Source organism: Anas platyrhynchos, chromosome 18, assembly GCF_047663525.1.
Source record: "Anas platyrhynchos isolate ZD024472 breed Pekin duck chromosome 18, IASCAAS_PekinDuck_T2T, whole genome shotgun sequence".
Lineage (NCBI taxonomy): Eukaryota > Metazoa > Chordata > Aves > Anseriformes > Anatidae > Anas > Anas platyrhynchos.
The window spans coordinates 5198897-5211911 of NC_092604.1; the positions used below are offsets into that span (position 1 = coordinate 5198897).

Here is a 13015-nt window from a genome sequence, read left to right on the forward strand (position 1 = left end):
GTCTTTTCGAGGTAGTCAGAAGCGCCCCATGGTGCTGCCCTGGGCAGAGTTGTGTTGTGTGGTTTGGGCCGTTATTTGGCAAGAAGTAGCCCTGCTCTGAGAATGGGAAAATCAAGCACCTCGCTTTGCAGTTGTGAAAAGAAAAAAGTTTGCCCATCAGCATATCCTCACGGTATTTTTTTCTCTATATGTTAAAATCCATGTGGTTTCAGAAGTTCTCTGCTCAACATCCTATAAGCCTTCATCTTTCTGGCCTAAGGCCATGGTGGGTTTCAGGTGGGGCCAGGGGCTGATATTCCTGGCAAACACCTCAGAAGGCTTCAGGGTTGTGCCTTCACCATCTGCCTGCAGTACTTGGCTCCTGCAGGGATTTTGAAACAGCAGCGAGGAGGACAGGGCCATGCTACTCTCCTGAGAGCAAAAAGCAGTTTCTGTAGAAGATGTAGACAATTCCTGCTCCTAAAAATTGGTCACGGTGTAGAAACCTCACATCCTGCTAAGGAAATGTTAACCCTTTTACTTTCCTACCTTTTTTATTTTTTCCTCCCTAATTCCATCATTGCTTCCTCTTTGCAGATGTTGAACCTCTTTGTGGCTGTGATTATGGACAACTTTGAATACCTGACAAGAGACTCCTCCATCCTTGGGCCCCATCATTTGGATGAGTTTGTTCGTGTCTGGGCTGAATATGACCCAGCTGCCTGGTATGTATGCTGTTATGCTTGCATGTGGAGGAAGGATATCCATTGTGTGTACGTATCAGATGTGCACACACAGACTTCTAAATGTGAGCACAGCTCCAGAAGGAATAAGAACTCCAGAGCTTTAAGTAATGTTGGAGGAGAATACTCCAAGTTCAATTCACCGTGTATTGGAGATGAACGAAACTGATGTCATTACAAGGGAGTTTCCTTTCAGTAGATATGAGACAGACAAAAACCAACAACTCAAAAATCCAAACACAACCAGCACCGCTGCATGTGTGCACACAGCCAAAAAATAATATGGTAACTTCAAGTCATCTTGGCTAAAAAGCCAAGCAGAAAAGATGTTTAACGTTTCTAGAAGCAGCTTTGATTGTCTTTGGTTCCTGCATCCCAGTGAGAAGATAAAATTATGCTGAATCTCTTGCCATTGGCAGCACTTTCAATAACTTGTGAAGCTAAGGCTTGCTACTCCTTGCTTAGACAGCATTCCTGTCTTAGCTGAGAACTGCCTGACCAGCTTCACAAATCCTGTGCAGAGCATTGATGTTGCACTCCAAAAAAGAGAATTCAAGAATTCACAATGATGTCTCCTTAAAAGGAGTTGATCTGCTCCACAGCTTGGTCTCTACGTTAAGTGTTCTGGCCCAGAATTCATCATTTCCTTGCATGTACCTGTGAGGCAGCAGGGAGTGATGCAATGATCCTTAACATAGGATAGCTTGCTGAAAATGTGTTTTTTAAGAAGACATTTCTCATCAGATCTTGTGTTTTGATCTTGGAAGCCTCCTTATAATGACATCATCATTGTAGAGGGGATTTTTTTTTTTCTTATAAATCATATTTTAGCTTTTGGGTTTGCAGTTGAAATCTAAGACACGTGCAATAATAAGAAGAAAATGCAGTTAGCCTGACTTTGGAAGCGTGTCAGTTCTCTGTCAGCCACCGATAAAGTGTTCCTGATATGTGAGCATGTTAAAGGAGAAAATGCTTTTCTCACAACCCGACAGTGAGGTATTTGGTTTTAATGTTTGTCTTTGCTTTTCCTGTTCAAAGACAATCACAGGGAAAGCTGCACCTCTACTCTGGTAGCACAGCCCCAGAGGAGGGGCTTTGGGCAGCGATAGACCCAGGAGCTACCACTACAGCATTTTAAGGGATTCAAAATACAAGGAAACAGCTTTGACTGGCAATTATTTCTAGAGCAAAACTGATGTCAACATGCTCCTTTTCTCCCTTGCCCAGAGTAAGCCACTGCAAACAGTCCTGGTGACTTATTTTCATCTTTAGATGCTCTGAGATACAGATCACAGGAATTTCCGTAATATTCTGCAGCTTGGGCATTTGCCTGCTGGGAGGCTTTTTTTTCCAAGCCCTGCTAATTTTGTTTCTGCCATCCTCCCCATGAGTTACTCGGCAGTGAGTTCCTCTGTATTTGCGATGAAGCTGCCTCCAGCTCCTCCAACATTTCCACCTTTTTTTTGTTGTTTCCCTTCAGCAGAGACAGATGCAGAAAGGGGTTGTATAATCAGGATCTAAAAACTCCCTGCTAGGATGCAATTAAGCCGCTTTAAAATCTCACTTAAATTGATTTAGGCTATCTTTAAATGTAAACCTATTCCAGAAAGACTGCATTTCTCTGAACTGTGTGCGATTTTAACTATCTCAGAGCTATCTATACCACGAGCCTGCATATATATGGCACGTATACGAGCAGCTCCTAATCTCTAAGCAGATTTCCGTTCCCACGTGCTTTATACTACAGACACGTCCTTTGTGGGTACTTGGCAGGCAGTAAATAGCTATTTTTCTTTTTCAAATCCAATCCTATCTCTTACCACTAGAAAATCTCAATGAGACTGAGAACTTGGGAGCACCCTTTGTCTCCTTAAAACATAATCTGGGCTCTGATTGGCATCTGTGGGAGAAGTCACACACCTGCGAGGGAAAAAATGAATACCTCTGTGGTTTTTTTTTAATGTTTATGTGTTCAGGAGCTTTCCACCCAAGAAAGTTTAAAGATTTTTTTTACTCTATTAACTCTGAGTGCAGAGGTTGGATTTTGTGAAACACTTGGGGCAAACCATTCACTTCTAGAGCTGTTAATACAAAATACAGCAAATACTAAGATCCTAATTCTATTTGTCTCTAACCTTGTTTCTGTTTTGCTCTGGTGTGAAGCTATTGATGTTGGCAGAGTGACAAGGGGCCAAAGTGCAAACCAAGGGACAGCCAAGACATGATACTCAAGGCTGGGTCCCAAAACATGTGTGCGTTCCGGATTTTCCATGTGTGAATAGTTCCACTGAAATCATTTATGTTTTCACAAGTGGGACTAACACTTCTGCAATTTAAAAGTAATCTGAAATTCATTCATACTTTAAGGCCAGAACGGATTTTTTGATCATTTGGGCTGAACTTCTGTGAAGCTCTGGACATTACATCTCCCAGTAGTTATCCGAGGATTGAGGCACATCCCAGTGCCTAAGGCAGAGCTCCCAGCAGGACAAAGCACCCAGTTGTGATCTGAAGACACAGGGCTGTAAAGAACCTGTTCTTTAGTTGCTCAAACTCACTGAAAGAAAACATCCATCTCATTGGTCTTTTTCCACGTCAGTCATTTCTTTACAGCATTTTGGCTCCCAGTACATGTATACGTAGCATAATGGGAAATAACCACCAGGGTACAATTTGCACAACATGAGACTCCCAGGCAGCACCAGGTTGTGCTGCAATCCTTCAGTTTCGTGCCCTCTCGCAAAGTCTCCTCCTTGGTAGTCCCACACAAAAAGAAATGACGGTGCTTGTCCACTTTGAGTCCTTCGATGAAAAATGCACCTGAGGAAAAATACAAGTGTCGTTCTGCTTTTGTTATGGTGGTAATGTTTTCAACATAAGCTTTTTGTGTGTATTTACATACCTCTTTCTGATGCTTTTCTTATAACCACCCTTGTTTTTCTTTCAACCTCCAATTTTACCTAAATTTTTCTGGGGAATAATGTTCAAAAAGAATTAAAAAAAAAAAAAAGCAGCTAGCAGCTGTTGTAAATGCAAGTAATGTTCAGGACAGGTAAGTGTGGTAAAACTGTTGGATTTAGAGGTGGCAGAAGCCTCAGGCATCACAGAAAAGGAGAGAGAGCGAGAGAACAAACACACAGGGAGTTGGTCCAGGGCTGCAAGTTAACCAGGATAATGCTGAATTGAAGGATGAACTAGGAAATAAAATTGGATTTAAGCCCACCTTTATTTTTAAGGACATATAAGGTGAGAATTTTGTCTCTTGTACCCCCTTCCCCATGCACACGCTTTAGTGATACTAGAAATGTCGGTTGGTCCATCGTCATCGCTGAGCGTTGGGCGAGGTGCTGCTGCCACGAGGGACAGCCAAGGAGGGCTCCCATCGACTCTCAGAGAAGGCAGGGAAATGCTCGTTTGTATCTTCCACATGCTGATTTTGCAAAACCGCTCTAAAATTTTGGTATACCACTTGACTTGACTCAGTTAAGCCAATATACTTTTTATAACTATGATTAGGCCTGCAGCCAAGACTTGCGCAGTCCCATTTGATCTGTTTCTAAATTAATAGTTTTGACTTGATTGTGAAGGTTTTGAATAGACCTTAATTTTTCACGTCCAAAAAAGCAGTAATATTGAAGGAGCTATTCCAAAATATTCCAGCCTTCTTTATACAACATACCAAAATAAACACAGCCAAGCCAAATCATCTCATTTTTCTTCAGAGGTCGCTTTGAAGTTCAGCACAGCTCTTTCTGTACATGATTTGGTTACTCGCAGTAGATTAAGAAATCTAATCCCACTGTTAAATTGGCTGAAAATATTGTTGTGAGTTAATGAGACTGAACATGAAGCGTCCGATTTCGCCTCCTGGTGAGGAAAGCTCCATTTTCCCACCACCGGTGGCCCTGCGAAGCCCCGTGAGATGCAGCTGCTGGCCCTCCAGCAAACTGCTTGCTGTCCACGCAGCAAAGTATGGCCCTGCTGGGGCTGTGCAGGTAATAACGGTGGGAGGTGGAGGTTCCTGAGCTCTTTTGAACCAGCTCATTTGAATCCCAGTAATAATCCAGTAATTAGGCCATTTGTGTGCTGTGGGCTCTGGTTTCTCTGCGCTGCTGCCGTGCCGGGGCGGTGGGTAGGTGTCTGTAGGCAGATGCTCAGGCACAGGGAAATAAAACACAGTGACAAAGGTAACTAAATGCAAGGGATGGGAAGTCTGCTGAATGACTCTGATGGTTTTCACAGAAGAAAATGTGCATACATGGCTTTTGTTGAGCCACTGGAAGTTCTCTCTCTCTCTCTCGGTCTGTGTTAAAGTGCCTCTTTCTCTGCAAACCCAGTTGCTACCAGACTAACCTTGCTTTTTCAGCACGCCTTGTCCTTCCAGCCTCTTCTGTTTGGAAGCAGGAAGGCTGATTCCCCGTGGTTTGTGCTCTCGTAACATCTGATGTTTTCTTTCCAGTTGCCGGATTCATTATAAGGATATGTACAATTTGTTACGTGTAATTGCTCCACCCCTGGGCTTAGGAAAGAAGTGCCCTCATAGGGTGGCATACAAGGTTTGCAACTTCAGAGACTCCCTCCAGCATTCTCAGTTTTGGTTTTGTTTCTTTTTTTTTTTTTTAACCCCCAAGTGCAAATGCAAGTGGTATAGAACAGAAACCATAATGTAACTGCCCCACTGCCTGACCAAGGAATGATTGATGGACTGCCTCCTCGCTCCTCCACGCATCTCACCTGTCCCCGTCCCTGTCCCCATCCCCTCCCACACCCAGCTGGCTGGGACCAGGCAGCTTTATGAGACAGCAAACCCTTGACCTGCACCTCGCAGGTCTGGGTGGGAAGAACTGGGGAAAAGCAGTACAGCTTTTTTTGCTCTGTATACACGCTGGAGAGAAAAGTTATCCCAAGATTTCTCGGGAGCAGCAAGTCCATTTTTGGGGGTGTCCAGGCAGGGGGAGATGAAGGGAGAGCTTTGAGCCTACCCCACTGCAGCAGCCAGAGGCTGCCCTGGCAGCAACACAAGTGAATTAAGCTACTGTAGGCATACCAGGAAACCTCTGGCCCAGGAAAGGAGTCCCCAGCTTGGGAGCAGAGGGAGGAATTGAGGACAGGTCTTGCCAAGACGTCAGCACTGGCAGGCACTGGGTGCCAGTGAGGTCCCGGGACAGGAGGGATTTCCTTGCTGCCAGTGCACAAGGAGCAGAAGGGATGCAGGAGGAAGCAGCCGGCGAGGAGCCTGCCCTGGCTCTTCTCGAGCACTCCAGCCCAGGTAATTCCCTCATCTTACAGGGAAATAAGGGTTAACTTGCATTGCAGAGGAGGCATGGGGCCTCTGCCAGGAACAGGGGCAGAAGAAGGAGGCCAGGGGGAAGTCTGTAATTGGCTGTAATTACAATTTGTGTCCCTCATCAGCCTTCAAATTAGCTCTGGGCTCTAAAGCCTGGGAGGTATGCTGAGGGCATTAGGTACTAAGGGCAGGAATAGACGGCGCTGGCTGGGTAAGTTCTCTTGTCCACCCCCTTCTGCACCGATGCTTTCTGCAGGGTTTGGGCACTGCCTGCTCCTGCAGCTGCCCTGCTCGAGGAAAGGGTTTCAGGAGTGCTTAGGTCTTGGTTTTCCTCCTGGTACAGTGGAAATGGCAATTTTTCTTGCCTTTCCAAGTTTTTAATATTAATTAAACAAAATGAGATTCCCACAGGCATGTTCCCAGTTAGAAAAAGGAGAAGCAGGAGCATTCCTTGCTGTGTCTGCCTCCCGTGCTTTTCAGGGCAGGATTTCAGTTGCCAGCAGCATGCACTGAAGGGAGATGCCATCCTTAAGGGATGGATCTTAGGACCTGTGCCCAAATCTGCAATTCCCAGCTCCCTCTGGCACACGGGGCAGCCACTCAGACCTCACTGGTGGAGACAGGCAGTGGACATTGCCTTGAGGAAAGAGAGGCCCATCAAAAGAAAGGCAGAAACAAATCCCCTTTCCTCCACTGTCCTACAGACTGAGTGCTGCGTTGGGATTCTGCCAGCCCCAAATTCAGGCTGTTTGGGGTTCTGTGGAATTGCTCCCTTGGCTTGGAGTCAGAGCAGCCCCAGTCTGTGTCTCTGAGCAGATTAGGATTGTTTTTTTGCTTTGCTGTTAGCCCATAAGCTAACCCCCAAACCAAACTCTCCGTTCGCTGAGGGAAAGCTGAGCATTTTCTCTAAGCCCCCTGTCCCATAACTCTGCCTACCAGCTCTCCCCGGCATGGTGACCATGACCTCTTGGACTGGTTTGGGGGGGCAGGAAGCAGCCCTTCCACCCCCAAAAGAGCCCCCCAAACCCTCCCCATGCCTTTCCTCTGGACAAGACCTCAATCATTCCCGGCCGCTGCCGCAGGGGCCGTGGCAGTTCCCCGTGGAGACGCTGGGCGCCGAACCGCAGGAACGGGAGCGGAGAGCCTCTCCACTTACCCACCTCTTTACTTTGGTTCTGTTTTCCTGAGAAGCCTGATTAACCAGATATCTGTTCTCTTGTCTGCTTCCCCTTTTCTCTCTCTCCTCCTCATTTCCCCGCTGTGTTGCCCTTTCCCTTCCCCACCTCCCCTTTTTCCCCCCCACCCCGGTCTGCTTTGATTTCCGTCTCCTTTTGCTTTTGCCTCTCTCCCTCTGACTCCAAGCGGGCGCATCAGTTACACAGACATGTATGAGATGCTGAGACACATGTCCCCACCTCTAGGCCTTGGAAAGAAATGCCCTGCTCGCGTTGCCTATAAGGTAGACCACCCCAGCAGCTCCTGCCAACCCACCAGCTTTTTGTGCCGTGGCTGCAGCGGGTGCCGGGTTTCTGTGACATTGGCGTGGTTGTCCTGGGCTCTTCCTAGCGCTCTATCTGCTTCCTAAGCAGCCTGGATTTTGGATCTGCTGCTTTTTTTTTTTTTTTTTTTGTAACCATTTTTTTGGTCTTTGAGACGATGGCACGTCGGTTTGTCTTTCTTACTGTGTCTCTGCTATCTCTATCAGTGTTTCTCTCTCTCTCATTCTGCTTCCATTTAGGCTACGCTGGGGAGGGAGGATGCTAACGAGCAAATTACCCTGCCACTACAATTCCCATTTGTCTTCTTACCACTTCTGACTACCCGCTCTCACTAGTCCTTCAGTATTATGGTGCTTTTCCCCCCACTAAATTAGATTGGCGTAATTAGAGTAGGCAGTGCTGTAGGAGTTAGCAAGCTATTAAGCAGAGGCAATGCCAGAAGGGCTCCTTAAATACCCTCGTGAAAGAAATTATTTTAATGCAAAACATTTAAGACGGTAAGATGAAGAAATCACTCAAACTGACTGTTGATTCTGAAAACTTTTTAATTGAACCACAAAAAAAAAAGCATTATATCCGAAAGGCTGCTAGCTGCTGCCTTGATGAACACAGTGGAAGCTCGGGCAGACAGAGCCGAAATCACAGAGCAGGTCCAGAAAAGCCGCGCTGCTCTCCTGGCAGCTCCCACTTGGGCATCTGCAGGAGCAACGCTTTGGGATCTTTGAACACTGAACCTCACTGCTTCGGAGGGAGAAGTCTGTCACAGGCACTTAGAATTTAGGTAATTCAGCATCCATCAAACTGAACAAGGTATTTTTTATTGTCTTTTGGGTCTGATTTTTTTTTGCCATTGACCTCATTTTGGCTGCCACCAAGCCCAACTTCTGCACCTCGGGGTGCTTGGTGCAGTGGATCCAGACCACAACGTCCCTCCCCATGGTACTTTTTTTTTTTCTTTTTTTTAAATGAGCCCATATGAAAGCAAGATTTTTGTAAAAAGACTTAAACTAAACCCAAATCTCAGCCTGCCTTTGTGTGGGACAAATAGCAGCAAGAAGAGACTCAGAAATGACATCCTGTAAGATCCTTCCTCAGTGTAGTAGGATTTAAAAAAGTAAACACAACCTTAAAATTAGCCAGTTAGATATCTTTTCTATATTCGTTTTGTTGTGTTTCTGGACACTGTGGTATCTGCTTTGAAGAAGCATCTCTGCTAGGAGCAATTCATGCTCACCTTACCACGAACGCCCTCAAGAAACCGAGTCCCAGCTCTTAGGTATTTCAGACAGATGGACAGCTAGACAAACACTTCTGCAGAGCTACCAATTATGCACACAAACCCAAAGCTTTTGAAGTAATCAAGGGCTCCTTTTAGCACCTCTGAGTCTCCATTGACTGAGCATGGAGCCAGTCACTGCTGGGAGCAGGCTGTAGGTGCTTGCAGCTGGGCAGCCAGGTCGGTGCTGTGGTCACACGCGTGTGCCACAAGCATCCAGCTGTCCCGTGGTCTTTCCCCCAGTCTTGTGCAATTAAAAAGGAAAAGAGGGAAAAAAGGGAATACCAAAGAAATATATATTTAAAGAAGCATTTTAAACAGGACTGATTTCCATAGCGAGGTGTCTCTGTGCCTGTGTGATGTTCTCAGTTGCTGCAGCTGATTTTGCAGGGCGGAGGCACTGCTGCTGTGCCTTCCCAGGTCTGCCTTCTCCTTGTGAGTTACCTGGTACCTAGTTTAATTTCTGTCTGCAGAACACATCCACAGAACTGAGGTACACATGAGTAGTTTGCTTCTAAAATAGACTTTTCATAAGATATCTTTAATTTTTGCCTATCTACTTAGGAACCTCTAAAGCCTGTGCATGGCTGTGCCAGAAGTAGAGCTGGGTTCCAGCCAAAGAACCCAAACCTCAACTAAACTTCAGAGTTCTGAGTCCAGGGGTGATCTGATTAATTTTGCACGTTATCAAAGAGCCCCAAACTGCAGAAATATGGACTTGAGACCAGATCTGCATTTTTCCTATGGTGTAAGGCTGCAGGTTGGGCTGAGCCCTGCTCCCAGTTGTGGCGGCTGCTTCAATTACACCCTTGCAGGGAGGCAGCACCCGCTTTAGTTCCCTCCCTTCTCCACTTCTGCAGGCAGTGAGGAGCAGCACGCACCCAGAGGCAGCTTCATGCTGAGCATCTTCCCCCAGATAAGGCTGCGGGTGGCTCGTGGAGTCCCCTTGTCCTACACCCACCAGCATCACCCCTGCTGCCCTCCCAGATGCCGGGAGGCTCAGGAAGGATGCTGCAGCTCATCCACAGCCCTTCCAACCAAACAAGCATGGAGAGGCAATGACTGCCAGCAGCAGGGCTTTGTCTCTGCACTGTTTCTGCTCTCTCCCTCTAAATATTTTTTTAAAATACTCTTCTGTCTGGCAAAAGCTCTTTTGCCCCACATGTCCATCCTTTTCCTTTCCACATATATATATTTTTCCCAGTCTGCTCTGTTTGTTAATGTTTTGTGTGTTTCTCCCCGTCTTCACCCTTCTCAGTGTGTGTGAATTTTTTTTTTTTTTTTTTTTTCCTCCTTGCAGCCCCACCGGCTGCCGTCCTTCCTTCCTCTTGCTTTCTGGTTCCCCTTTCTCAGCTGTCCCCCTCAGTCGGCGTGCCCAGCCTCGGCCGAGCTCCGTGCGCGCGGCTCGCTGCCCTCTGGCCATGCATGTCGGGGTCCTGGGGCACCAGGAGAGCTCTATCCTGCACCGGGGCGGGGGGCAAGGAAGGCAGAAATGCCTTTTAAAATATTTTCTACTCGGTTGGAAAGAGGGATGAAAACCACTTTGACTTCACTCTGATGCCTTCAGGTTTGATCTCCGGCCCACTGGCAGTTTGAGGTTGTTTGGGTTTACACCATTTATTGAGACTTGGAGGCCTTTTAGAATCAGCTTGTCTGCTGCACAGGGTCCTGGTTTTTAATGTTATCCAGTGGTAGCAGTATTTCCAGCAGGTGCATGTGGACCCTGCACTTTGTGGCTGTTCGCCTACCTCCCCTTGAGGAGGTGTCACAGGACAGGGGCTGCGTGTTACAGAGAGGTGGAGAGCTTTGTGGCTGAGGTGTGCACACCCCAGCTGAGGGACTTGGCTTGGGGCTTTAAAATAGCTGAAGGAAATGCTCCCGGTGCTGCTAAACCTCTCTGTTCAGCACTGCATTGCCCTAAAGCCTGGGGCTGGGTCCTGGGGACGGGGTGGTGCTGTCCCCAGCAGGGCAGGGGACCACCCAGCCCAGGCAGCCCAAAATGCCGCCAGGGATGGGGCACCCACAGCTTCCCACCCCCTCATAGTGAGTAACTTCTTCCTAATATCTAACCCACATCCACCCTTGCTGTGGCAGGGAGGAAGGCTCAGGCAGGCTGTCTGAAGCTGAGAGAAGAGTTAAATCAGAGCAGACTAATCACAACTAGGTCAGGGTGAATTATTCATAGCAAATAATTTATTCACCGAATCCAGCCTCGTCTTCCACAAGCAGGGCTCCACTGTCCTGAATTTATTCACATTTGGAGATTATTCCCCCAGCACTTCTTGTCCCAGAGGCTGTTCGGGAGCTGCTGGTAGGGTATTCTTAATAATTAAAATCCCTCAGGGTGCCAGCTAGCTTCCCAGCACCTGTACCTCAGTGTGCTCCTCATCCTGCTACCGTTTGGGCAAACCCGATGGTGAGCAAGACTTACGGTGCAAATACTTGTGCTTGAGCTCAACACTTGTTTTCTGGGTCAGGCTGGGAGCCAGCAGAAGACCTCAGCCTCATCCAGGTCCTGCTTAAACCCTGCCTCGATTTTCTCTTGGCTTTTGACACTGGGATGGATTTCCCCATTTCTCTTGTACGTTCCCTGCCCATATGGACACTGCCCCAGAAATTTCCGAGCAGAAAATCTTCAGAAATGGAACACTGAGCGTGCACAGACTCTGCCCGTTCTATTTGACACAAATATCTGGTTTTGTTACCGTATCTTTATTTATTTATTTGAAATTCAGTCTCTGCCGGGAGGTGCCTGCACCCCTCTGGCCACACAAGTAACTGGAGCAAAAAGCTTTGCCTCCCGCAGCCCAGCTGTAATCACTTACCATCTCGTTATCTGCTCGTTCTCCTTTTCATGGTGCATAGAGCTAATTAGGGGACTCTGGAGACAATATTGCAGCTCCTGCCTCGGGGCCCTTTTCCTGCAGAAATATTAACGAGCTCTCCACGTGCCAGCTCCCTCTCCCTCCCTCCCAGCCCTCCTGATGAAAGCTGATGGCTGCCCCTTGGGGAGAGGAGCAGGGCTCCACCTGCTGCTGGGTGCTCTTCCTTGGATGCTCGTGGAGAAAATGGGAGGGAGAGGAACAGCTCGGGAAGAACTTTCCTGCCAGGCCTGGGTGGATTTTATCTTTTTTTTTTTTTTTTTTTTCTTGCCCCCCAGTTATTAATTCACCTGAACACCCTTTATTTGCGGCCATCAATTCCCAGGGCACACCAGAGTAGCGCAAACTCCTTGCTAGCACAGGGAAGGATCTGCTCCCCTGCCATCTGCATCAGCGTGCCATTGTCATTTCCTTCTGGAGTCTAGAAAGATGGAAAAAAATACATTTTTTTTACTATATATATTTTAATCAAATTTTTGCATCCTATTGCAAAAGGTGAGGAACCAGGAAGGGTTTGTCTTGAAGCATGACCTCAGCCAGAAGAGACAGCAGAAATGAGGGGAGCTGTTAATTGTATTTGAAACAGTGTACAGGCTGAACAACTGCCTCAGGTTCTGCTTTTATCCATAGTGTTACCTGTGCAATATGGGTAACATCGAGATTTTCTCTTCCGTCTTGGTTAGGGATGAAAATCCAAAGTTCTTAATTTTTTGAAGAGTAATTTTAGTTCAGTCAAAATATTTGACTTCGAGAAATTTTAACAATTTCAGTTGGATGCTAGTCCCTTTTAAACAACATCTATGGAAATGCAAATGAGTTAAAATACTTGTAGGAACAGAGAGTAGGTTTCAAGTCACTGAAATTCCTTGCTTTGCACTTGTTGGAAGGAAACATTTTGATGATTTTGGTGTTTTACTGCATTTTCTTTGAGGTTTCTCCTGTGGATATAATTTTTGGCATAAGGGTGTTTTTTATAGCATTTGTGGGGAAAAAAAAAAAGAAAGGAAAAAATATTTCTATTTTGTTTGCACTCAGTTGCATTTCGGGTGCTTTGGAAATGCATCAAAGGGTGCTAAAGGCAGGGAAGGCAGGGTCTCTCCTCCAGGTGGCCGTGCCCACACCTGACCCCGTCCCCTTTAGGGGGTTAGGGATGCTTGTAGCTATAACCTGCTAGGCCTAGCTGCAGTGTGTTATAAGGCACTTCTGACCCCTTTCACATCTTTTTTATTTTTTTAATTTGGCTAAGAAATGGGTATCTGCTCTGCCCTGGGAGGTGCAACTTGCAGCGCCTGTGCACCTCAGCTGGCTGCCAAAAACCCGCCCCAGGAGAGGATGGGGAGGTGCCTCCC

At 46.9% G+C, this 13015-nt stretch overlaps 1 protein-coding gene across 7 annotated transcripts in view; it reads left to right on the plus strand.

Moving 5' to 3' along the window:
- LOC101794161 (voltage-dependent N-type calcium channel subunit alpha-1B) overlaps positions 1 to 13015 on the plus strand; it is a 297197-nt gene that overhangs the window by 266132 nt on the left and 18050 nt on the right. For all 7 annotated transcript variants that reach the window (XM_072025248.1, XM_072025247.1, XM_072025249.1 and 4 more), the window contains 2 exons: positions 577 to 704; positions 7372 to 7468. In XM_072025248.1, the coding sequence (XP_071881349.1) occupies positions 577 to 704; positions 7372 to 7468 (225 nt within the window). The remainder of the gene's footprint in view (positions 1 to 576; positions 705 to 7371; positions 7469 to 13015) is intronic.